General features: G+C 36.1%; 2 protein-coding genes and 1 pseudogene across 3 annotated transcripts; all 3 read right to left on the minus strand.

Annotated features, from left to right (window-relative positions):
• Positions 1-373: 373 nt before the first annotated feature.
• On the minus strand, positions 374-1,107 carry LOC106304227. Its single transcript, XM_013740633.1, has one exon. It carries the CDS (start codon positions 1,005-1,007, stop codon positions 474-476), a length of 534 nt encoding a protein of 177 aa, XP_013596087.1. The 5' UTR covers positions 1,008-1,107; the 3' UTR covers positions 374-473.
• A 7,278-nt stretch (positions 1,108-8,385) lies between these two features.
• Positions 8,386-10,840, minus strand: LOC106304224. 2 transcript variants are annotated; one of them, XM_013740627.1, is made up of 3 exons: positions 10,704-10,840; positions 9,912-10,065; positions 8,386-9,811 (listed from the first exon to the last, which is right to left on the minus strand). In XM_013740627.1, exons 2-3 carry the CDS (start codon positions 10,048-10,050, stop codon positions 8,640-8,642), a joined length of 1,311 nt encoding a protein of 436 aa, XP_013596081.1. In that variant the 5' UTR covers positions 10,051-10,065; positions 10,704-10,840; the 3' UTR covers positions 8,386-8,639. The 2 variants fall into 2 exon arrangements, with proteins under 2 accessions (XP_013596081.1, XP_013596082.1); XM_013740628.1 differs by having other exon boundaries at positions 10,569-10,754.
• Positions 10,841-11,703: 863 nt separating this feature from the next.
• Positions 11,704-24,167, minus strand: LOC106303090 (annotated as a pseudogene).
• Between the last annotated feature and the right edge of the window lie 1,827 nt (positions 24,168-25,994).

Consider the following 25,994-nt stretch of genomic DNA (forward strand, 5'->3'; position numbering starts at 1 on the left):
ATACCGTCTGCTTCAAAAATCATAAATGTCATTCTAGTCGTTATAAATTATTTTATTAAATTAGCAAACAATCAAATTTAAATGTGTTTGATTATTTTAACTAGCTCAAAAATATTAAGTAATATTTAAAATTCAGAATAACTTACATAAACTAATAAAATAAGTATATTTTAATTGATAATAACATATTTGTATTTTATTTGTAATCTAAAACTATAAAATATACATTTTTAATATTATATACAAATAAATATAAACACATATATTCTACATTTTGGCATGAGAACTTTTCAAAAAATAAAATTACGACCTTTTTATATAAAAATATAAATTACAAAGTGATATATTTATTTTATATAAAATGAGTTCCCGTGCGATATCGCACGGGTTCGTGACCTATTTAATAGTAACCATGGAAGATAATATATCACTACCATAATTATTTATTTGTTGATCTACTAATTAAACATTAATCACTTCATGAAACCTTGAGCCATCTTAGCATAGTCTCCTAACCCATGGCTGCCACCTCCCGACTTCTCATCCTCTTTCTTAACCGCCGGTCCTCCAGCTCCTCCTCCATGGCTTCCGCTGACACCACCGTGACTGCCAGCACCGCCAGAGGAGTGAGAGTGGGAAGACTCGTACTTGTGGAGAAAATTTTCAGCCTTTTCGAGGTACTGTCCAACACCACTCTTTTCATCAAGCTTGCCGTATCTTTGAGCTGCGTCTAGTATGTCGGCGGTGGCTCCGGCGACTTTAGCTTTGTCGAGCTTGTCTGTCTCGTTGCGAGAAGCGGCTTGAGCAGCCTCCGCTACGATCTTGGCGCTAGCCATGAGCTCGGCGTTTGTAGCTGGCTTATGCATTGTTGGATCGGAGCTGGAAGCAGGTTTATGTGTTGGAACGGTGTGGCCTGGTCTGTTATTGTTGTGGTTCGGGTCAGGGTCTGAAGTTTCCGGTTTCTTGTCGGAGAATTTCTTCTTTACTTGGTCGGTGAGGAAATCCATGTTTCTTGTCTCGTCTCAGACGAAAAAAGGTTGTTTTAGTTGATCTTGAGTTTGGAAAATGTAAAGTAACAAGTTATTCGGGGATGGTATTTATTGAAAGTGAGAATTGAGAAAGATTAATACTTTATTCATTGTCCACTAGTTTTATTTTTGCCTCCGCTACTTAATGGGGATAATTATAGGCATGATCTTTCCACCACAACTTTAAAGAAAACGTAATTAGCGTTTATGGATATGGTCAAGAAGAGGGTCAAATCAGTTCACATTTCATTGATCCCTTACCCAAACAAATAAACAAAACAAATCCCCAAGTTCATTGCCATTTGTTTACCATTTACCACATGTTTACTTTCAGAGCCATATATATGGGCATAACCCAATAACACATTTGTTTTATCTCCAGAATCTTAAAATATTTTATATAGAGACATAAGCTACTAAACTGTTTAATTCTTTTTTTTCCTTACTTGGACCCCAGAATATCAGATCCGACCATGTTTACTTATACAATTTAACACGTAATTATAGTATTTTAAGAGAATGCCTTATTTTGCTCCCTTGCCCTGATGTCTGGTCTGAGTTCTTTCATGTTGGCAATGTTTACTTATACAGTTTAACACGTAATTATAGTATTGTTAGAAAATGAATTATAATACTCCTTTTGTATACAAATTCATGATGTTTAAGATTTCTCACATATATTAAGAAACAATAAATACATTTTTCTAATTATTCATTTTTGGTTTTATCAACAAAATTCCATTTCTCAAATTCTCATAATTTTACTTTTTAATTTATTTTTTAGTTTTAAAAATAATACATTAATTATATTATAAAACATCAATCTTTTGTATACAAGATAAAAAAGGTTAAACACAAGAATCTTCAAAAACTATCAACTTTTACTAACATGTAAGTGGGGAACTAAACTAACCTTTGGGTGTTTCACATTGGGAGGCAAGAATGGATACATCAATGTCTCAAAGTTTGGTCTCCACCACATCCCAATGCATTCTCCTACCTTCATTTTATTACAGTTTTGTAGTATTATAGAGAGACCATTCTCAAGCCAAAAACAATCAGAACAGTACTGAGGACAAGAATCCATGGTTCTTACCTCCAACCCGGAACAAGAACATTCTCGTTAACCAAAAGCTTTGACGCGAGTTTGCGTTTCAGACCTTCAATATCTAAGAAGAAACCAGATTTCAGCAATTGAGATTTGAGCACAGATAAAGAGGTTACAGTAAGAGTAAAAGTAAAACTTGATTCACCAAGTCTCAAACGACCACTAGGAAGCTTGAAGATGGAGTTTCTATACTGAAGAAGCAATACATGAGGATGCTTGAACAATTCAACCTGATGTATCCCAGACTACATTTTCCCATGTAGTTCCCGATCTAGTTTCAACCCAAATCAACCCGAACCAATCCCTAGACAAACCAACACCAATCTGTCGCTAACCAATGAGAATACGCTACCAAAACCCATACTGAAATCGGTAAGGTTCATCAGATTTCGTACCTGAAGCGAGGTGGCTGGACTGGTTCCAAGTTGGATATTATGGATCTTGAGGCTTCTTGTGTCAGAGAAAGAATTCAAAACCAGAAAAAAAATATATGAAAATGACGAAGACGACAAGACAGCCGATGAAAGAACGGAGAATTTGCTGCATATCTAAGATTGCAAAAGAAATTACATTGTCATTGATTTTGACATAATGTAATAACTAACATTTATGTCATTCTACCATTTCTTGCCGTAATCATCCAGTGACTTTGTGTTGTTAGAGATGATGTGGCAAAAAATATGGTGAATAAGATACTTAAATATGATGTCAATAAAATAACATGTGGCTAAAACTTAGTGCACACTATTGACAACGACAGTGTTAAAGTCATCTACATCACTGTTTTTTTACCTTTAATTAATAAATCCATACTGTAATCAGTAAATTATAAACCAAATATAATCTATAACTATTTTACTATATATTTAAAATTTATCAGCCATAGTATGAAACATACATATTAAATTCTACCCACCCACTTAAATATTAAACCCTAGACAAACCCACTAGTTACTAAATCTAAACCCAAATATAATCTTAACCATACGTTGCGAGTGTACAATTATATCTCAGTGACATAGTACAACACCCAAGATGCGGTAAGAACTATACATAATAAACCCACCCAAGATCGCTGACTACTATACCCAAACTCTTACTTAGTAAATCTAAACCCTAACCAGGAACCTATAAACCCAAATACAATCTATAAACTATTTTTCAATATTAAACAATCTAAACCCTAACAAAAACCTATAACATGGCAAATTATTACATATTTAAGAAATAGTATAGAACTATTGTCTCAAATAGTATAGCAATATTGTCACAAATTGACTTTGTAAATGCTTTAGAGAAGTTTTGATCATTACGAATAAACCAATATAGTATATTACACTAATATAAGGGTTTATATGCTATCTAACCAAATTTGACTACTATACCCACCCACTTAAATATTAAACCCTAGACAAACTCTCTAGTTACTAAATCTAAGCCCAAATAATTGAACTATAAACCCAAATAGAATTTATATAATATGCTGCCAATTTTCTCAACGTAGACAGCATAGTATGGAACCTTTATAAATAGTATAGAATGACTGACTCACACCCAACTTTAAATATTAAACTCTAAACTGTTATCACTAAACCCAAAACTCAACCCTCACCTTGCAAATACTAAACCCTAAATCTTAATCACAAAATCTTAAACCATACCACCCATTTAAATATTAAACCCTAAACGAACTCCCTAGTTACTAAATCTAAACCCAAATATAATCTTAACCATAGGTTCTGAGGGTACAATTTTATCTCAGTGACATAGTACAACACCCAAACTGCGGTAAGAACTATACATAATTAATCCACCCAAAATTGCTGACTACTATACCTAGGGATGTTAATATGGGCTCAACCTAACAGGGTTAGCCCTAACCCTGCAAACCCATTTGTAACCCTAACCCTCATTTTTTAAACAGGGTTTAAATAGGGTTGGCCCTAATAGGACCAGGGTTTAAATTCTAACCCTTTTATTTTGATTCACACAACTATTATATAATATTTAATAATGTTTTTCATCAAAAAAAACTTAAAGTAGAGTTTTCTCGCCAAAAACTGAACAACGAAATTTTCCGTCGAAACCGCAAAATCGAGTTTTCAACTAAAACAACAAAATCGAGTTTTCCTTCCAAAAACGCAAAATCGAGTTTTTCGTCAAAACTTCGAAATCGAGTTTTCCCGCCAAAAAATCAAAATCGAGTTTTTCGCCAAAACCTCAAAATCGAATTTTCCCGTGAAAACGTAAAATTAAATTAAGTTTTTTTTGGAAAACCCGTAAAACTCAATTTCACGGTTTTGGCGGGAAAACTCGATTTGCCGGTTTTGTAGGGAAAACTCGATATTGCGGTTTTAGTTTTGGCGGAAAAACTCGATTTTGCGGTTTCAGCGGAAAAACTCGATTTTGCAGTTTTGGCGGGAAAACCTGATTTGTCGGTTTCGGCGGAAAACTCGTTTTTGCTGTTTCGGAGCAAAAACCTGATTATTCTTAGTTGTGGAGCAAAAACTCGATTTTGCGATTTTGGGAGGAAAACTTTTGATTTTGATACTCAACAAATTGGAGGAAAGAATCATATGATATTTTAATTTTTCTAGTTTCATCTTTAAAATTTAAGAACAAAAATAAATGAAATATTTTTTTCAATTAAATGAGTTAACCCTGGTACCAGCCCTAACCCTTGATTATAATAGGGTTAAAATAGGGTTGGGTTAAAATAGGGCTGGGCTTATAATAAACAAAAGAGGGCTGAGCCCTAACCCTGCAGTTAACATCCCTAACTATACCTAAACCCCTATTTAGTAAATCTAAACCTTAACCAGGAACCTATAAACCCAAATACAATCTATAAGCTATTTTCTAATATTACACAAACTAAACCCTAATTAGGAACTTGTAACATGGCAGATTATTACATATATAAGAAATATGATAGAACTATTGTCTCAGGTAGTATAGAATTATTGTCTCAAATTAACTTTGTAAATGCTTTAGAGAAGTTTTGATCATTGCGAATAAACTAATATAGTATAGAATATAGTATAGTACACTAATATAAGGGTATCGTTTCCTATCGAGTGGATCATATCCCAAGCCTTAAGAGCCCATTAACCCATCTTCTGTTTCGCTAGCTTATTTGCTCTCTAACCAAATTTGGTTTTAATCATTACACATAAACCAATATAGTATGAATTGCATATTACAATCAATCACACAAAATGACAGAGAGAAGAACTATCAAATTTGAAGACATGAAAAATTATTACATTTTAGAGAATAGTATAGAAATATGTCTCAAATAGTATGGTACATGTATATAAAGCTACATTAAAGAATCGATACTTAACTATTTTTTCATCGAATATAGTATAGACAGTGAGTTCATCTTCTTCAATTCATTTTTTTTTCACAGGCTGATACACATTCACTTGAATCGCCGACATTATTCTTCACCACCATATAGAGATCATCTTCATCTCCTCTCTCTTTTTCGACACGGCGACACTTTTACCGATCTGCCGTCATTATTCTTCACCACTATATATGTAAAGCATCATGGATATAACCCTGATGCGATAATCTCAATCTCATTTGCAAGATTCAAAAACGAAAACAGAGTATGAAAGCAAAAACATGATTATGAAACTAAAAATCAATGATTTAAGAGAAAGAGAAAAATAAATGAAAGAGTTGGTGTGTCTACTCACCGTGTATGCCTTAACAGTTGTCTCTTATTTACCACAATTGGTTGTCCTTCTTGTGAGAAGAAATTAATTCCAGAATAAATCTGGGAAGAAGACTTTCATCTTTTGCAAAGTCACTAAAAAAAATTACATATGAAAGAGTGTATTTTTCAAAGGGCCACAAGTTATGTTTCAGTATTATTATTATTAAATCAATTTATTTTTTTCCTCGCATGTTTCACCGGTTGCATGTGAGGGCCAATATGATAATATTATATATAAGAGGCAAATTGTATAGGTGAGTTAAGGGTTTTAGATAGTGAATGAATTATAATTTGTTTGAAGGTTATACATCCCAATTTCCCATGAAAGAAGAGGAAAATATTTTTTAAAAAAAATTAAATTATAGGATAAGATCCATTTGTATCGAGCTTGGGTTGGTAACCCATAGTACTGTGGTTGGGTTGGTAATTCGGAAGATTCATTAAGGGGTTTATTGTATTTAGATGTGTTTTGGATTTAAAAGAAAATCAAAAGTTAAATACTTTTATAAGAGGGACATATTAGATTTTTTTAAGAACACTTGGGGTATATGGAGTTTAAAGTTCATTTCACATAATTTTACTTTTTAATTTATTTTTTAGTTTTAAAAATAATACATTAATTATATTATAAAGGGACGATTGCCTAAAACCCCATGTAAATACCATCACTCTATCTATTCCCACCTATACTATCCAGTTCTTTACCAAACCACATAGAGATATGAAATCTCTTTACAACTCCCCCCATTCTTTTTAATTCTGCATAGATCCCCCTCTCTAATCCAAATTCAAAAACGAAATTATAGATTTGTAAATTGCATTTTGTGAACTGTGATTCCCCATTAACTTAAACCCGACCCGACCCATAACACACCCGACCCAAGTTACTTTAAAAAAAAATCAATTTAGGGGCAAATTAAAATTAGGGTTTGTTGTGTAATAAAGGTGAGGAATTTATATATCTGAGTATTAATTATATTATTCTTTTATGTGTTTAGTATATAAGAAAGAAGAAAGAAATGATAGTGGGAGAGAGGGAGAGATGAAAGTGATGTTTTTGTTTGTTATGAGGGAGAGACATACGTAAAACTAATTGCTCATATATATTATTACAAGTGAACATGAAACTCTTTATATATATAGAAGGGAGAAGTCGGTTAAACACACAAAACGACAAAACCATTGGACTGACACGTGCAGTGGTGATGGTGCAAAGCTGATGAGGGGAGAAGGACAAGTGTCCAAGCTGGATAATCATCCAATTTCCATATTTATCTTCTAACAGGGTTGAATTTGTCTCTCTTTTTCACGATACGACAATGACGTCAACAAACAGAGAGAGAAAAACGAGAGAAGATAGAGAGAAACGACAGCAGCCAGGGATAGAATGAGAAAATAATTTTAATGATTGGAATCAATTTCTAGACGTGAGATTAAAAGTTAAAATGAGAAAATTAAAAGAAAAACATAAGATTTCATTGAATCGTGACAGATCTGTACTGAATATAATGATGAAATTTGCAGAAACTCTGGTCGATAACTAAAGGAAGAAGAAGACTTATTTACGGTTTTGCTATTACTTAAAAAACAAAAAAATGCAAAACTTGAGCTTTTTTGAACCCGAGTTTAAACGGTTGTAAACCAGCTTCCCCTCCACTAGGCTACGATAACAACTTAGTATTATTACGTAAAACATATAATAATATATATTTATAAAATAAAGTAGATAACGGTGTCTTCGCCATCAGAATTGCAGATGATTCAAGGAGAAAAAAATGGTGACATCAAACTTGGTCGTGTTCATAAATATTACTTTATTCTTTTATCACGAGAATTATGACGATAGTCACTAGTTGTTACGTATATTTCACATACATATTTCTAAGCCCAATGTAGCCATTATAGTTGATGACAAATGAAAGAAAAAGAACTAAAAATAGTATATTAGAGCATCTCCAAAAGAACAAAAAATAGCCATTATTAATTAATATTGTTGTAGTATATTTATATATGTGCTAGTTATTTAAAAAAGTTTTATGAATTTAAATTAGTTATGACAAATATAAGGACCATATTTTAAAATATAAATAGTTTTGAAGTTGAGTTTGAAGTTTTACTTTTGGAGAATAACACCTTTAAACTTCAAATATAGAGTTTTAGAAACTTCAAATAGAATTTCTTTTTGGAGATGCTCTTACAGTTTAAATTGATTTTGTTAGATAAAGATGAAAGAACTGAAATTGCAGCTGCTCATTGTTCTCTTGTAAGCTTTTGTCTTCTTCTTGCTCACGTCATTATTATATCTCGTCTCTCCCTCTCTGCTCTCGTTTCTCTATTTGTTCACGTCTTTGTCGTATCGTAAAAAAGAGGGACAAACTCAACCCTAATTTTAATTTGCCCCTAAATCGATAGTAACGTGGTGTTCGGTTGGACGGGATGTATTAGGATCCAATGCCACGACAGTGTATGGCCCAAAGTCTTGATAAATCATTGACTTTTGGATGGGCCTACTACTAGAAGAGAGCCCAAATAGACACATTCGTTTTTTTCCTTCATTTTATACAGCAAAATATACAGAGATTTATTAAATAATCTTGAGGTATCAAACCTAAAAAGAAAAGGGTTCCTGTTACAGAGGTCCCTTCTTCAACCTAAAAACCCACCAAAAGAAAATTCCAAGGAAGAAGAAACTTTCAAACTTCTGCTTCTTTAAATAATTTCACTTAGAAAAACCAAAAACAAAAGCTCTGCAGAAGTCGGAGAAAGAAACCTTCAACTACTTCCCCTTCAAGTTATCACCATTCTCTCCCCATTCGTCTTTACCAAATATCTCCTCCATGATGTTAGAAGTTGGTAGAAGGTCGTTGTTCTTGGTCCAACAATCTGATGATGCGAGTCTTCTTCCATCACAAGTATCATCGAAAGAAAACAAACCAGATCCGTGGGACGCTCTGTTTTCAACAGGGCTCTGAGCGAATACCAAATTGGAGTCATGCAACTCGAAGGACATACACGAGTCGTCTTCCACGTTCACCTCACCGCCTTCTCTTGAAACCTTATCCATATATACACAGTGAGCATCGTTAGCCGGTGAGTCTTCTTCCTCTTCCTCCTCATCATCGTCGCTGCTATTGGTTTCTTCTTCCTCCTCCTCTTCGTTATCTACATGTGAAGAGCTTTTCCCTTTGCAAAAGACGTCGTACTCCACTTGCCACTCGTCATCGTCGCTGTCAACGTCCAGGGTTTGAAGCCTGTTCTGGGTCGCTCGTCTCCGCAAGATGAAGACGTTGAAGTAGTAGCTAACAAGCTCCTTCATGGTTCTCGAAGGAAACGTCGCCTTTAACTGCTTCCAGAAATCGCGACCGAGCGAAACAGGATTGGAGTAGACAACTTTATGGAAGAGATCTTCTTCGTCTTCACTCCATAAGCTAATGACTTCGTCACCCATTTCACACAGCCCTAGCTCTGTAAACCTTTCATATCCAATAGCTTCGATCAAGCTCTCTCTCGCTTCCATGATGTGTCGCCGCACGCATCTGACTGTGTCTTTATCCGGGCAGAGACATTCCTTTCTTCCTTGACCGGCTCCACAAAGGTACGAGTCAGGCATTGGTATGATGCACTTTCCCATCAGTTTTCTTTCCAAGTCATCGTTTGTTTGAACAGGAATCTCACATTCAGGGATAGATGCTTGGTGATTAGACCCAACAGGAACTTGCTTCCTAGGAGGTTGATTCATCAGGGAAGTATAAACATCCTCCATCGGGGAAAGTGGTCTCCATGTGAGGTCTGATCCAGAAGATTCATGAGAAAGAGATGACTGAGTCTGAGCATCCTCCTGACACAAACCGGTTGAGACCCACGAGAAGGGTGCACATGTGTCATAATCCTTCTCAGCATGATTACTCCATGCCGGTTTCTTCTCACAGAGGCCATTCAGATCTTCTCCTGTAAATAAAGAGACGTCCAAAGTGTTAACACAAGCTGCTTTTACTTAACCCAAAGTTAAGTAAAACATTTTAAAACAGCTGTGAGGTTACAACTGTACCTAAGACAGCTGTCTTGTCCAGAGGAACGTGAAATGGCATAGATTGGTCAAATTGGACAGGGTGGTAAGTAAGCTGTCTTGCATGCTTAGCATTGCACTCTTGCATCTCTTCAGCATCAAAAGGTCTCTTCAATCCCATGTCTTTTTTTAAGACCTGAATGGTAAAAACCAAAAGTCACTTTCTTGACAGTAAAGGTTGATAATTTACATAAGGTAATTTCAGTATTCAGATGCAATCCATAGTATAAATCAGTTTAATTTTCATGTGCATATATAGCTAGATGCGAGTTTACAAACTAGGACCCACGATAATTAAAGTTTGGATGAGTATGGGGTAGTTTTAATTTTTAGTCAAAAGTCAAACTTTGCACATGGATAAGTGTTTTCCCAATTAATTAAGAAAAGCCCCAAATAAAAAAAAAAACCCAAATTTCTAAACCCTAGATTTCTCAATCCAGGACTATAATCATGAAATCAAGAGTCTAAAATCAAACAATCGATGAATACTAGCAAGAGGAACGAAAGCCCCAAATCAATTTACAGATCTAACGAACCCTAACGCATCAAATCCTCCGCCGAACAAATTAGGGTGATAAAATTTGGGGAAAACTGGAAATCAACGCGAAAACCGACGGATCTGTGGAAAAGAATCGATACCTAGATAGATCTAACGTTTTGTGTTCTCAATCGAGAATCCGATTGAAAAAAAAAACTAGGTTTGACCAAATCGAGGGATGTTTATCAAAACAGGTATCAGTCGGAAGGTAAAATCAAGAAGAAGAAGAATATTACAATTGATTTGAAGATGGATTTGTCAGAAGGAGAGGATCTGAGGGAATTTCTTTCGAAAATTTTGTAGAAAATAATAATTAGGAATTTTCGAGGCGGCTAGGGTTACAGGTAGGGATGTTGTATAGGGCTTGATATTTAGGGCTGGCCCAAACCCATCAAAAAAATTAAGAATCCTAACCCTATTATATTACTTCTGAAATATTTCGGGCCATATAGGGTTGAGCTTAAAAATTAAGGGTTTTCTTAGGGTTGAGCCCAAAAAAAAAAATTGTTTGGTTAATTAAAGGGCTCAAAAAGGGTTAGGAAGGGTTCAATCCTAATACAAATAATATGATGGGTTCTAAAAGGGTTAGAGCTCACTTTGGGTTGAGCTTAAACTAAATAGGGTTGGGCTGGGTTAGGCAACCCAATACAACATAACTAGGGTGCAGAGGAGACGTAACCTTATTAAATCCTCTAAAAGAGACAATTACTATAGTACCCTCCACGTTGACCACGTGTCGTCTCACCTTATTTTAGGCGTATTAAATTCGAATGGTACTAAACCGATCAAATCAAATTTTAAGAAATTCTGATCCTTAACCGTGATATAAATGACCAGGTTCAATTACTTACATGGCTCCCCCTCGGTCAGTTAAATCTACAAGAGAATCCTGATGTTGCCCTCTTTCGTGGAGCTGAGAGCTTGACAGTATCCACGCTTACTTTTATGTTAAAAGCATACAATAAATTTGAAATTATTAGAATCGTAAGCCAAAATACATGTACCGATCTAAAATATGATTATGATAACCGGACCAATCATACCATTACTGGTATTAATTTCAAGAAATCTATTTCACTTACGCGCCTTTTGTCTTTCGCTTTGACATTGTCCTTGCTTCAACAAGTTTCTTGCAATATCAAACTGGTTGTGATTTCTGGGAAAATTCACCATAGAGAAACTAACAACCGTAAGAAGTACTTTAGCAATATTAAAATTTTTGTAATGTAACAATAACTATGAACACGAAGCTGCACGAAAGAACTTGAGATGAGTTATTAGAACAGGAAGCTGTTTATCCTTGATGCAATAATATACATCCAACTCCTCCTTCCTGTCAGAAACCTCGGCGTCACCCTTATTAACTACCAAGACACAAGCCTTAAATCCCATCAGTGGTATAGGCTGATGATGATGTACTGATGATGATGTATATCTGTGCCATTCCATGTCCAGGTGGTCTGCCAAAGAAAGTACATGGGCATTTGTTCACAAGGTAAGACCGCAAACCTACAAGTCCTTATGATTAGCTCTCTTGCTTCCTGATTCAGTTTGAAGCAATTACCAAAATTGGCACCAACATCTTTAAAAGAAGAAGAAGAATCTAGTCTCTCTAGGGACTCACAGTTTTCTGCTTTTAAGTATCGTAAGGGGTCTGGAAGCTGCGGGAGGGAAACTAGCTTTGTGCATCCACTGATTACAAGTTTACGTAGACGAGATATTTCGTTTATCCGTGGAGATAGTTCTCGTATTCTCTTATGATCACAAAAGCATAGCACTGTGATGACATCAAAAGCATTCCGAGATTTCGCAAGGTTCTCACTGTATGGCATAGCCAAGTGATGAAGATGAGCCAATGACCTGATCGATGAAGGAATGTCTTCTACTGCGGTCCCCTTGAGCTTGAGGCGTTCAATGTTCGATGAAATCTTAGGAAATGTTTTCAACGATGAGCAATCAACTAGATCAACTTCTCTGAGAGATTTCATGTTTATATTGATCGGAAGGGATTCTAGCTTTGTGCAACCTTTCAAAGTCAACCTCTGCAACTTATGAAGGTTTCCAATAGAGGAGGGGAGCTCCACTAAACTTGAGCACTTACCGAGTTTCAATTCCTTGAGATTAGTAGCATTCCCGATAGAAGACGGGAGCTTCACAAGGCTTGAGCAACCACTGAGATCCAACTTGTGGAGATTTTTATTGGGGAAAGAAGAATCTAGTCTCTCTAGAGACTCACAGTTTTTTGCTTCTAATGTTTCTAAGGAGTCCGGAAGCTGCATGAGCGAAACTAGCTTTGTGCATCCACTGATTGTAAGTCTACGTAGACGAGACATTTCCTTGATCCATGGTGCAAGTTCTTGTATTTTTTTATTGCACACGTACAGCTCCGTTATGAGGTCAAAAGCATGCGTGAAAGTCCCAAGGCTTTCACAGTATGACACAGCAAAGTGATAAAGATGAGACCATAACGTGAGGGATGAAGGAATATCTTCTATTGCAGTACCATTGATCATGAGACGTTGAATGTTTGCGTAAATCTCAGGAAACGTTTTCAACAAGGAGCAATCAGTGAGATCAAGTATTCTTAGAGATTTCATGTTGATGTTGACCAGAACGGCTTCTATCTTTGAGCAACCTTTCAAAATAAAAGACGACAACTTCTGAAGGTTTCCAATAGAAGATGGGAGTTCCACCAGACTTGAGCAGTCACGGAGATCCAGTTCTAAGAGACTAGTAGCATTCCCAATAGAATATGGGAGCTCCACCAAACTTGAGCAATCACTAAGATTCAATTTCTTGAGTTTGGTAGCATTCCCAAGGGAAGATGGGAGATCCACCAAACTTGAACAACGACTGATAAACAATTCATTGAGATTAGTAGCATTCCCAATAGATGATGGGAGCTCCACCAAACTTGAGCAACCACTAAGATCCAATTTCCAGAGATTAGTGGCTGTTGAGAGATCATGAACCTCCTTAAGGTTTTCAGAATCCCTCGGATATATCCGCTTGAGATTTGTGATTATCTATACAAAAAGAAAAACACATTCTTCAGTGTTCTGAAAAAACGTTTTAAAAAGCACTTTAGACGGCCATTTAGAAGCTGCTTAGGTGTTGGACCATGTGAAATTTTGACGACTGCTTTTTAAACCGCCTAGACAATTACAAGATTACAATAATAAATAACATATAATTTATTATTCATAAATTTTAATAATCAGTATATTATAGTATAGAATCATATGAAAACAAAATAATATGAATTTTATCATTTTGAGTAATGATATTTAATGTACAACATTAGATATGTATTAAGTATTTTATATATAAAGAAGGGTTTCCTTTTCTCCCAAGGGGTCCACGTAGGACGACACGTCACTAATCCGCCTTCTATCGTCGCGACACCTGATGCGCCCTTGAGTAGCACACCAGACAAAACAGACATGCATGGCTTGATCATGGAAAGCAGTAATGATATATGTTCATTGTTTGACTCATATCTTCCAACAAACGAGTCCTCTTCGCATGAAATCACTTGGAGAATGTTCTCAACTTAATTACGGAGCTCCTCGAAGAAGAATCAGATCAAACGGAGTTCAGATGTGGGAGTTATGCAATTTGCAAATCAGGAGACCTTCAGTTCTCGCGAATTTGGGCCGTATGGATCGTCCAGCTCACATCTTGATCCTTACCGCGAATGAACTACTTGGTTCAGACGAACCTGGACGTTAGCTGAAGAGTCTCTTTGACCAGATCTGAGATCCAAGAGTTTTAATACATTGTCTTTAAATTTCTCATCTAGATTCAATTTACTAAGTTTGTCTTTAATACATTCTTAAGTCTTTTTCTATTCCTAAAGTAGTATAAATATGTAAACACTTCTCATAATAAAAGCAGTCTAAGTTTGAGTTTATTTTTGTTTTATTCTTTTCTCTGAGTGAGAGAGAGAGTTCTTTCGCTAGTTCATTGGTGTGAACCGGCTTGTTGATTTGGTGGTCAGTCAATTCATCTTTGTGTGTTGTTTGGTGGTTAGCCAACACATTCATTCATTCTTGGGTGGTTAGCCTTAGATCGTGGGTATATCAAGAGCCATTCCGCATCTCTTGACGATCCTTTCAATCCATATCAGTTCCAGAAGTGCCGCTTGCCTTCTCGGATCATATCCAACACCCAGCTAAAGTGATCCTTCCTGATTTAGGGCGTATCAACACCTATCCACCGATCTGTTTCATTTATTTGTCTACCGTCTGGTTTGTCTAAAGATTGGGCTTAAGTTTTCTTTTCGGCCCAGCGACCACCTTGCTCCACGCTAACCCTAATCTGTGGGGATGAAAAATGTGTTTTCTTCGTTGCTTTTCATTCGGGGAGACGGTGACGATCGAGTGTCCTCACTGTTTCTGTAACAGATTACGTTATCATTTCTACGTCTTTAATCTCATTAATCAGATGCACACTACGAGTTCTTTAGTTCACTGTTTCCATCGGTGATATCGGGTATAAATGGGTTAGTATTTCTCTGGAAATCGCGATCTCTTCATCTCTCTGCTACTCATCTCTCTCACGCTCATCTCTTATAATCATCTCTCTTAATGGCTAACTCGAGAATGTTTTTTCAATTTGAAGTCCGGCAGGTGTTCATCCGTTGTGGAGGCTAGGCTGCTGCGGTTCTGGGAGGCTAGGAATGTCCATGGCGGACCAACTGACAGTCGAGCAGATCGCCGAGTTCAAGGAAGCCTTTAGCCTCTTCGACAAAGACGGACATGGTTCAATTATCTTTCTCAGTTTCTCTGATGGAATTTTACATTTTCTAAATCTCGCTTTGATCGATCTATTATACATGATAGAACGAGGAATATGTGTCTCTGCGTTGATAATCGCTTGATTCGGCCTATTCTGATTGATTTTTGTTTTTTTCTTCAGTGACTGTTGTTTTGTTTGGTCGATTTGTTCGCTTGGATCTGGATTATTTTTTTTCGTTTGGTGCATTTTGGACTTTGAATCTTTATTTGATCTAAGCGTCAATGTGTTTGCGTGATCAAATGAGACAGAGATCTCAGTGATCTAAAATGTATTGCTCTCTTGATTGTGGTTTCCACAGGTTGCACCACTACCAAAGAGCTGGGAATTGTTATGTGTTCTCTAGGACAAAACCCAACAGAGGCCGAGCTACAAGACGTGTGATCAACGAGTCGACGCAGATGGAAACGGCACCATCGACTTAATGTCACAATGGGGTAACATGTTTTGTTCTGTATCTGCAACTTCTTTCTATGTTTCTTCCACATCACTTCATTGAAAAAAAAAACTTCCTAATGTATAGGGACATGGCGAAAGAAAATAACAAGCTGCACGATGAATTTGCATCTACTTTCGCCACACCGAATGCTAACTTTGTCACTAGGACTAATGAACTTCACTCAGCTGTCAATGGTAACCACGCTAAAACCCCTATCCCTTTCTTACTCAAAAACTGAGAAAAAGCGTACTAATCCTTGGTTTTACAGACTCGCTGATGCAAGACCGTGAGAACAAAGAAGCAACGGATGCTATAGTGACAACTTCAATGAAGCAGGTCACGTTATTGCAAGAGAAACATGGACAAGATGTATCAAACATTAGAGACAAAGCAGAACAGTCTCTCATAAAAGACTATCAGGTACAGAACACAAAAAATTGTAGAGTGTCATATCTATGACTAGATATATAACAGTTAAATTCTGTAATACATTGGCCAGGTTGATCAGCGCATGAACGAGACGCCAGAGAAACTAGCTATAATCGTGCCAAGCTTGGCGTCAATTGAGGAGATGAGGACTTTGTCTCCGAAGAATATTCTCAGTGAAGATGCCTCAAGCACGGAGAAAAGATCAGCTAAACAGAGACAAGACGAAGCTAACAACAGAGCTCCATTCTTGAAAGTAAACATATGATTGATTTGATAAAAGAGGTGCCCGCTCTGGCAGTTGAGTTCATCAACTGGATGAGTCTAGCAGAGTATGAGTGTGTAAAGGTGATATGATTGTAGTACGCAAGCTTATTTTGTTCTGGATTAGTTTGTTGCCTATGGACCGGTTCAATTTGGTTAATCTTCTCATACGAGTAAATAAGTTATGAAAAAGAAAAGTAAACAAAGAGACAAACAAAAACAGCTGAGACTTTGTTTGCTCCTCAAGAAAAAATAATAAAGTCAAAGTAAGCACATCTATGCGAACTACCACTTACTTTGCTCTGATGTGCTCATCTTTGATTTTGAATATACAACTATACTTCATTGATCGTCTCCATTTTTAATAATCATCATTCATCACATTCACATCCTAGCCATTAACCCTACAGAATCCTTCTTACTGACACCATCTTGACTTAATATGACCAATGACAATATAATATGGCCTAACGTAGTAACAATAGTTATATCTTATTATTCACAGCCATGAAATAAAGCATCTAAACTCTACACAAGCTCCACCCAAGAAATCATATGAACTATGAAGGCCATATACCATGTTATGGACTATGAGGATATGGAAAAGTAGGCATTTAAGTTTATTTATATGAAAAAGTAAAAACATGAAACAATGTCTAGAGTGATTAACCGAAGAACAACTTAATTAGGTAAATATGTTTATTTTAAATAAGAAAAAAATTATATTAAATTTTTACTCTAACTATTTAAATTATTTTTTAATATTCATCCCGTCCGTATGGCGGGCCTACCCTAGTATTGTTATAATTTATAGCCTAATTTATAATCCGTACATCCAGTTAATCGTTCTCGGCGTTAAACATTGAATTATCGCCAGCTTATCACATCACTTTCTTGAACACTAATTTTTATGGAGTACAATTGAGATTTTTTGTTCAATTATATTTACTTGACTTCCTTCCCACAGTTTCTCAAGATTACTGGAAGGCATGTATATTTCCACGAGGAACTCTGGACTGAAATTAGGAGGCAAACATGTCATTGGGAAACCATCCCAATCTAATAATCTAAGTGTCCGAGGCAAGTATTTCAAACTTTGTGGTAAGTGCACTCTTGGGTAAGTACCTCCAATCCTTAAGAATTGGAGATTACTCATTTTTTCAAAGCCTTTGTCATTTTTATATAATCCATCCTCGATCTCAGCATATTTACAATTTATGCCTATTACATTTATACTACCCTGAAAAAAGAGAACTCACATAAGTAACTATGGTTAGTTATTAAAAATCTTTTACTAAGGAGTAATTATACGGCAGTGAAAACTTACCGGTGTATAGTTACTCAGTATTTGGCATGTCTCTCTACCATCAACCAAAAACTGCCGCTGCCGGAGGCCATGAATTGATTTTTTACGAACAATTTCTCTACCCAAACGTGCTAGCAAATTATGCATCCTTATCCATCTACGGTCGATAAATATGAGAGATTTATCGGCTAAAACATGAAGACCATATCTCACGTTAGAAAAATTCTCTGCTAGAAATTCTTCTACTCTTTCAATCCATTCGTCGTTGAAGAAACATGATATATGGATAAATAAATCTTTATCTTCATCACATAAAGCATCGTAACTGAACTTCAAAATGCTTTCAATTTCTCCGTTAAGGCTAGTCCATAACCTTGGTAGTTCCATTTCCGAGGAATGTCCCACTCATGCCTCGACATTCCTCGGAAATAAGATCCCATAATCATTAGTCCCAGAGGGAGGTTACCGGCAAGTTGTGTAACTTTCCTAGCAAGGCTCTCAAAACCATAATACAGTGACTTTTGGCCAAACCATACATGCAGAATATTTTAAGAGCCTTACCGTCAGATGGGAGACCCACCTCATGTATATGGTTAATCCCATGTCTATGCAAAACTCTTTTATCTTGAGTTGTGATGATAATCTGACTTCCAAGACCAAAACAACGAGCTTATTTAGCCAGTGCATCGAGTTGCATCTCATGGTCCACATCATCAAGAACGACAAGCATTCTTTTGTCTTTTAATCTGTCTTTTGCAACATCCAAGTGACGAATCTTGATATCCTTCTGGTTGATTATTTGAGATAACATCTCTGTTTGTAGTTGCAGTTTTGTGCTGTATACATCATGACAAGGTATTGGATAGCGTCTTCTGATATTGTCCATGAAGACACTAAGCTGGAACTTATGAGAGTATTCTCCAAATAGAGCTCTGGCGATGGTGCTCTTACCAATTCCAGAAGGACCCCAAATCCCTATATGTTGAAAAGTAAACTCGATTTGGATCATATTATTGGGCTAACAACTCACTAATCATGTTTAGCCCAATCCAAATTCTAGAAAAGTCTTCCACTTTCATAAGATAAAAATCTAGATATTTTGGTAGAATTATCTAGATAATTAGGATAAAATTATCTAGATATTTAAGTAGAATTATCTAGAATTAGAATTATAATATTTGAGATATTTTGTACTTTAGAGGCTATAAATACCCTTTGTATCACCAAGAAATAATCAAGTTTGTAACAAACTTTCAAGTAATAATAAGAGTCATCTTCTAAGTTATAAAATCTTTATTCTTCACAAAGCTTCTTTCTCTTCAAACACTTAAACACTTTCTCCATCTTTATAAAGTTTTTCATCCCAACAAAGTGGTATCAGAGCTAAAAGTTCCTTTTGAAGATGGCAAACAATGGTGTTCCCTTCCAAGTTCCATTGCTCACTAAGAGCAAATATGACAATCGGAGTCTTAGGATGATGGCTATCCTAGGAGAACATGATGTGTGGAAGATAGTCGAGAAAGGCTTCAATGAACCGGAGAATGATGGTGGTCTATCTCAAACTCAAAAGGGTGGTTTGAGAGATTCAAGGAAGAGAGACAAGAAGGTTCTCTGTCTAATCTATCAAGGATTAGATGAAGATACATTTGAGAAGGTTGCTAGTGCAAGGACGTCCAAAGAAGCATGGGAGAAGCTTCGGACATCTTACAAGGGAGCGGAACAAGTTAAGAAGGTACGTCTTCAAACTCTAAGAGGAGAATTTGAAGCGTTACAAATGAAGGAAGGAGAACTCATCTCAGATTACTTCTCAAGAGTCTTGACGGTTACTAATAACCTAAAAAGAAATGGTGAGAAGTTAGATGAGGTGAGAATCATGAAGAAAGTTCTTAGATCATTGGATTCAAAATTCGAGCATATCGTCACCGTGATTGAAGAGACAAAGGACTTGGAGACTATGACGATGGAGCAACTTCTTGGATCACTACAAGCTTATGAAGAAAAGAAGAAGAAAAAAGAAGATATTGTGGAGCAAGTTCTCAAGATAAGAACTGATCACAAGGAAGAAAGTGGCCGAAGCAATCCAAGACGTGGTGGCGGTCATTTTCGAGGATGAGGTCGGGGTGTAAATGGACGAGGTTGGAGACCATATGAAGACAACTTCAACCAAAGAGGAGAGAATTCATCAAGATGTCGTGGAAGAAGAAACCCAAAATCAAGGTATGATAAATCAAGCATCAAATGCTATAGTTGCGGAAAGTTTGGACATTATGCTTCTGAATGCAAAACTCCAAACAACAATAGAGTTGAAGAGAAATCCAACTATGTTGAAGAACGGCGTAAGGAAGAAGATATGCTGGCTTACAAGAAGGATGAACCAAACGAGGTTCACAAGTGGTACCTTGATAGTGGTGCAAGCAACCACATGTGTGGAAATAAAAGCATGTTCGTAGAGCTTGATGAATCGGTGAAAACCAATGTGGCTTTAGGAGATGAATCAAAGATGGAGGTGAAAGGTAACGGAAATATTCTCATCCGCTTGAAGAATGGAGATCATCAATTCATTTCCAACGTTTACTACATTCCAAGCATGAAGACCAACATCTTAAGCCTAGGACAACTCTTAGACAAAGGTTATGACATTCGACTAAAAGATAATAGTCTTTCTTTAAGCGACAATGCAAATAATCTCATCACAACGGTGCCAATGTCAAGCAATAGAATGTTTGTCCTAAACATTCAAAATGACATTGCACGATGTCTCAAGATGTGCTACAAGGAGGAATCTTGACTTTGGCATATTCGATTCGGGCATCTAAACTTTGGAGGCTTAGAGCTACTTTCCAAGAAAGAAATGGTGAAAGGATTACCTTGCATCAATCATCCAAATCAAGTGTGTGAAGGTTGCTTACTTGGAAAGCAATTCAAGATGAGTTTTCCAAAGGAGTCGGAGACAAGAGCAAGAAAGCCACTAGAACTCATACATACAGATGTATGTGGCCCAATCAAACCAAGTTCACCTGGTAAGAGTAACTACTTCCTTCTCCTTATTGATGACTTTTCAAGAAAAACATGGGTTTACTTTTTGAAACAAAAATCAGAAGCGTTTGAAAATTTCAAAAAGTTCAAAGCCCATGTTGAGAAGGAAAGTGGTCTTAAGATCAAGTCCATGAGATCGGATCGAGGAGGAGAATTCATGTCCAAGGAGTGTCTGAAGTATTGTGAAGATAATGCCATCCGAAGACAGTTGACGGTGCCAAGAACCCCTCAACAAAATGGAGTAGCGGAAAGAAAGAATAGGACAATACTTGAGATGGCCAGAAGCATGCTCAAGAGTAAGAAGCTACCAAAGGAGTTGTGGGCAGAAGCAGTTGCTTGTGCGGTTTATATATCAAACCGTTCTCCAACAAAGAGTGTTTTAGAAAAAACACCACAAGAAGCTTGGAGCGGAAGGAAGCCTGGAGTCTCACACCTAAGAGTCTTTGGAAGCATTGCTCACGCTCATGTTCCAGACGAGAAGTGGAGCAAACTAGATGATAAAAGTGAGAAGTACATCTTCATTGGGTATGACGCTAACTCCAAAGGCTACAAGCTCTACAATCCTGAAACAAAGAAGATAATCATTAGTCGGAATGTCATCTTTGATGAAGAAGGAGAATGGGATTGGAGATCAAATAATGAAGACTACAACTTCTTTCCATCCTTTGAAGAAGAGAATGTGGATCAACCGAGAGAAGAGCCAGCTACACCACCAACTTCCCCAACAACAAGTTCTCAAGGAGATGAAAGCTCAAGTGAAAGGACTCCACGTTTTAGAAGTCTACAAGACATCTACGAGGTAACCGAAAATCAAGACAATCTTACTCTATTTTGTCTATTTGCGGATTGCGAGCCTATGAACTTTGAAGAAGCCCAAGAAAAGAAGTCATGGAGAAGTGCAATGGATGAGGAAATCAAGTCGATTCAAAAGAATGATACATGGGGGTTAGCTTCACTTCCAAATGGACACAAGGCAATTGGTGTGAAGTGGGTGTACAAGGCATAGAAGAACTCTAAAGGAGAAGTTGAAAGGTACAAGGCAAGATGGGTGGCAAAAGGCTATAGTCAAAGAGCCGGGATCGACTATGATGAGGTATTTGCTCCAGTTGCTCGCTTAGGAACGGTTAGACTAATCATTTCATTGGCAGCCCAAAAGAGTTGGAGGATACATCAAATGGACGTAAAATCAGCATTTTTAAATGGAGACCTTGAGGAAGAAGTCTACATTGAGCAACCACAAGGCTACATAGTCAAAGGATAAGAAGACAGAGTCTTAAGGCTAAACAAGGCGCTTTATAGATTAAAGCAAGTACCAAGAGCATGGAACACTCGGATTAATAAGTACTTCAAGGAGAAATGATTCATCAAGTGTCCATATGAGCATGCACTTTATATCAAAACTCAAAACAATGATATATTGATTGCATGCTTATATGTTGATGACTTGATATTCACTGGCAACAATCCGATTATGTTTGAAGATTTCAAGATGGAGATGACAAAGGAGTTCGAGATGACTGACATTGGATTGATGTCATACTACCTTGGCATTGAAGTAAAGCAAGAAGAAAATGGAATCTTCATTACTCAAGAAGGGTATGCTAAAGAGGTGCTTAAGAAGTTCAAGATGGATGACTCAAATCCAGTTTGCACGCCAATGGAATGTGGCGTCAAGTTATCAAAGGAAGAAGAAGGAGAAAGTGTGGATCCAACACTCTTTAAGAGTCTAGTTGGAAGCTTACGCTATCTAACGTGCACAAGGCCCGACATCCTACACGCAGTTGGAGTTGTGAGTCGATACATGGAGCATCCAACAACAACTCATTTCAAGGCAGCTAAGAGGATCCTATGCTATATCAAAGGTACAATCAACTTTGGCTTGTACTACTCAATCTCTAAAGATTACAGGCTTATTGGATATAGCGATAGCGATTGGGGGGGAGACGTAGATGACCGGAAAAGCACAAGTGGCTTCGTGTTTTTCATTGGAGAAAACGCTTTCACATGGATGTCAAAGAAGCAACCGATTGTCACCCTTTCTACTTGTGAAGCAGAGTATGTGGCAGCTGCTTCATGTGTTTGTCATGCTATTTGGTTAAGAAACTTGCTAAAGGAGTTGAGTCTACCACAAGAGGAGCCAACAAAGATCTTTGTGGATAACAAGTCAGCAATAGCATTGGCGAAGAATCCAGTCTTCCATGACTGGAGTAAGCACATCAATACTCGTTATCACTACATTCGAGAATGTGTTACCAAGATGGATGTGTAGTTGGAGTATGTGAAGACAAATGATCAAGTAGCTGATATCTTCACCAAGCCACTCAAGCGAGAAGACTTTATCAAGATGAGAAGCTTACTCGGAGTAACCAAATTAAGTTTAAGAGGAGGTGTTGAAAAGTAAATTTGATTTGGATCATATTATTGAGCTAACAACTCACTAATCATGTTTAGCCCAACCCAAATTCTAGAAAAGTCTTCCACCTCCATAAAATAAAAATCTAGATATTTTGGTAGAATTATCTAGATAATTAGGATAAAATTATCTAGATATTTAAGTAGAATTATCTAGAATTATAATATTTGAGATATTTTGTACTTTGGAGGCTATAAATACCTCCACTCTTTCTTTCATTTTGTATCATCAAGAAGTATCTAAGTTTTTAAGAATCATCTAAGTAATAAGAATCCTCTTCTAAGTTATAAAAATTTTCTTCTTCACAAAGGTTCTTCTTTTTCGAACACTTAAACACTTTATCCGTCTTTATATAAAGCTTTTCATTCCAACAGTATTATCCTCACTTCATCAGTCTAGGCATAATAATTGATCCATCTTTACGATATGAGTTCTCATCCCAACATAACCGTACAAATCACTTGATGGCGCATAATTTAGCAGCTGTGCTGAAACATCAGTGGTGATTTTGAAAGATTTAAACATCAGTGGTAGTTTTTTAATATAATATAGTCTGTATTAATTTTTATAGACTATAAACTATAAAAAAAAACGAGCACAAGAAGAAATTAAAAGGACGAACCAGTTGATTGAATGGTAACCGGCGGTTGTAGCTACGTCCACCAGAGCTTGTCTCCATCTCTCAGTTTCTTCGTTGCTTCTACTCGCGCACGTCTTTCTGAAAACCTTTCCAAAATCTCCGGTAAGCTTCTTTACTTGAGACGGTTCAACGTCATAGAAAATGGGCAATGCAGTTTGATCCAACTCTTCCTTGCACTTCATAATCTCAACCAGTTCGTCAAGACACCACTTTGAAGAAGCGTAATTCCTCGAGAGCAAGATGATGGCGATCTTAGAACTTCTAATGGCACTTATGAGTTCAGGACGGATGTGATTCCTTTTCTCTGAAACTCCTTCTGAATATGACTGAAAAAATTCTTGCGGACATCTTCTCTGCGGAAGCTTGGAAAGACGTCATATATTAAGTTATTAGATGAAGGAGGAGAAGAAGAAGACGAAGAAGAAGAATCGGGTTCTTTGTTTTCTTGATGGGATCTAAACATTTTAAACATCACGAAGAAGCCAATTGCAGCAGCAACAACATTGGTAAGTAAAACAGAAGAATCCATTTTGTGTGCTGTCAAGAAACTAGAGATCTTCATAAGCAAAACGTGTTATTATAGTAAAGATAAGAAAGTGATATCAAACATTGACTCTATTTTTTATTGACCGTGTGAAAGTTTATGGAAGCTTCGTCCTTCGGTACGAGGAAAGAAGTATGTCAAAAAAAGAAAAGGTACGAGGAGAGATGTGGTCTTGGTCTTAGGCTCGAGCAAACCCGAATGAATGATCCGACTTAAGTCTTGGGCTTTTTTCTACATTGTTTTCAGGTCTTGATAAATAGTGTAAACAATTCATATAAACCATTAGAACGTTGAATTTCTTTACAAACTGAAGAAACCATTAAGTATTAGTGACACCAAGTTACCAAGAGATTGACTCTGTGTATTGACTGAAAAAGTTGATGGAAGCTTCGTGCAAAGTAGGTCACAGAAAATGAACATCATTGTATCTCTAAGAGCAAGAATGAAGAAAATACAAGTAAGAGCAGAAAAAGCAGCGAGTAAATGGTTGATAATGTTGTTGCAGGTGAAGAAGTTCTTAAAGACTTTGGTGAAATGGAGGAATTTGGAAAATTCTACTAAACAATTTTGATGATTGTGTAGGGAAAACTCAGAAGCGTCCTTTTCCTCATAGTTTCTACTTCTTTATATTTTAACTAAGGTTTTTTCAAGTTTTTTTTTTGTGAAAATGTTTTTTCAAGTTTCTTTTTGCGTTATGCGCCGATTAGACTAATTAGATTTTTATATTTTCAAATGTTCATTTCTAATGACTCTAACAACTTTAAATGATCCACATGAAAAAACAAAATTCTTACATAATACCACAAAATAAAAAAAATAGATGAACAAATAAAAAAAATTAAAATAAAATACAAAATAAGAGAGAGAACTAGATATCAAAGAATTTCAAGGATTAAATTATAAATATAAATTTCATATACAACAACAATTTTTCATCAATAATACTACTACACTAAAACTGAAATATCATATATATGATTAACAAATATTATTGAATTAAGTTTCTCAATTTTAAATATACATAGTATTTTTTTAATTTGTCAGCATACATAGTACATTGTATATCTATATATAGCAATGAACCTTTCATAAAAATTTATAAATATATAAATATTCATATCATTTATAAATTATATTAATGTACTTACATATGTATACGGGTCCATCCACCTAATTATCCATAAGAGTATATATAAACAATTGTTTCTAGTTAATCGGATGCTGATAATGCAAATTAAGAGATTACAAGATTACATAAGCATATAATATGGGGCGGGTGATAACTGCTCAAACTTATTATTCAAAGGAATGGCTCAAACTTTACATTCAACACAAAACAAAATATAAATAAGTAAACTTTGTCTTTTTTTTTTTTTTTTTTGAATTAAACTTTGTCTTCTTGATCTTATGATCTTTATGTAATTTTAGTTATTATCCCAAACTTTTCATTCAACACAAAACAAAAAAAAAAAAAAAGTAAACTTTTTTTTTTTTTTTTTTTTTTTTTGAATTAAACTTTGTCTTCTTGATCTTATGATCTTTATGTAATTTTAGTTATTATCTGTTACTAAAATTCAAATAGCTGTTGTGTTGTAATAATGTTTGCTTTATGAGAAAGTGAAGGTACTTAATTTTGTTATATTATTTATTAGAGGGGACATA

The sequence above is a fragment of the Brassica oleracea genome, chromosome C7 (genome assembly GCF_000695525.1).
Source record: "Brassica oleracea var. oleracea cultivar TO1000 chromosome C7, BOL, whole genome shotgun sequence".
In the NCBI taxonomy this organism is placed as follows: domain Eukaryota; kingdom Viridiplantae; phylum Streptophyta; class Magnoliopsida; order Brassicales; family Brassicaceae; genus Brassica; species Brassica oleracea.

What these genes read in the sequence shown, in the direction of transcription:
- LOC106304227 (XM_013740633.1), bottom strand. Translation starts at nt 1,007, where the DNA reads ATGGATTTCCTCACCGACCAAGTAAAGAAGAAATTCTCCGACAAGAAA.
- LOC106304224 (XM_013740627.1), bottom strand. Translation starts at nt 10,050, where the DNA reads ATGGGATTGAAGAGACCTTTTGATGCTGAAGAGATGCAAGAGTGCAAT. An exon ending in GGACAAGACAGCTGTCTTAG is followed by an intron (nt 9,812 to 9,911) that starts GTACAGTTGTAA and finishes CTTTATTTACAG; the next exon opens with GAGAAGATCTGAATGGCCTC.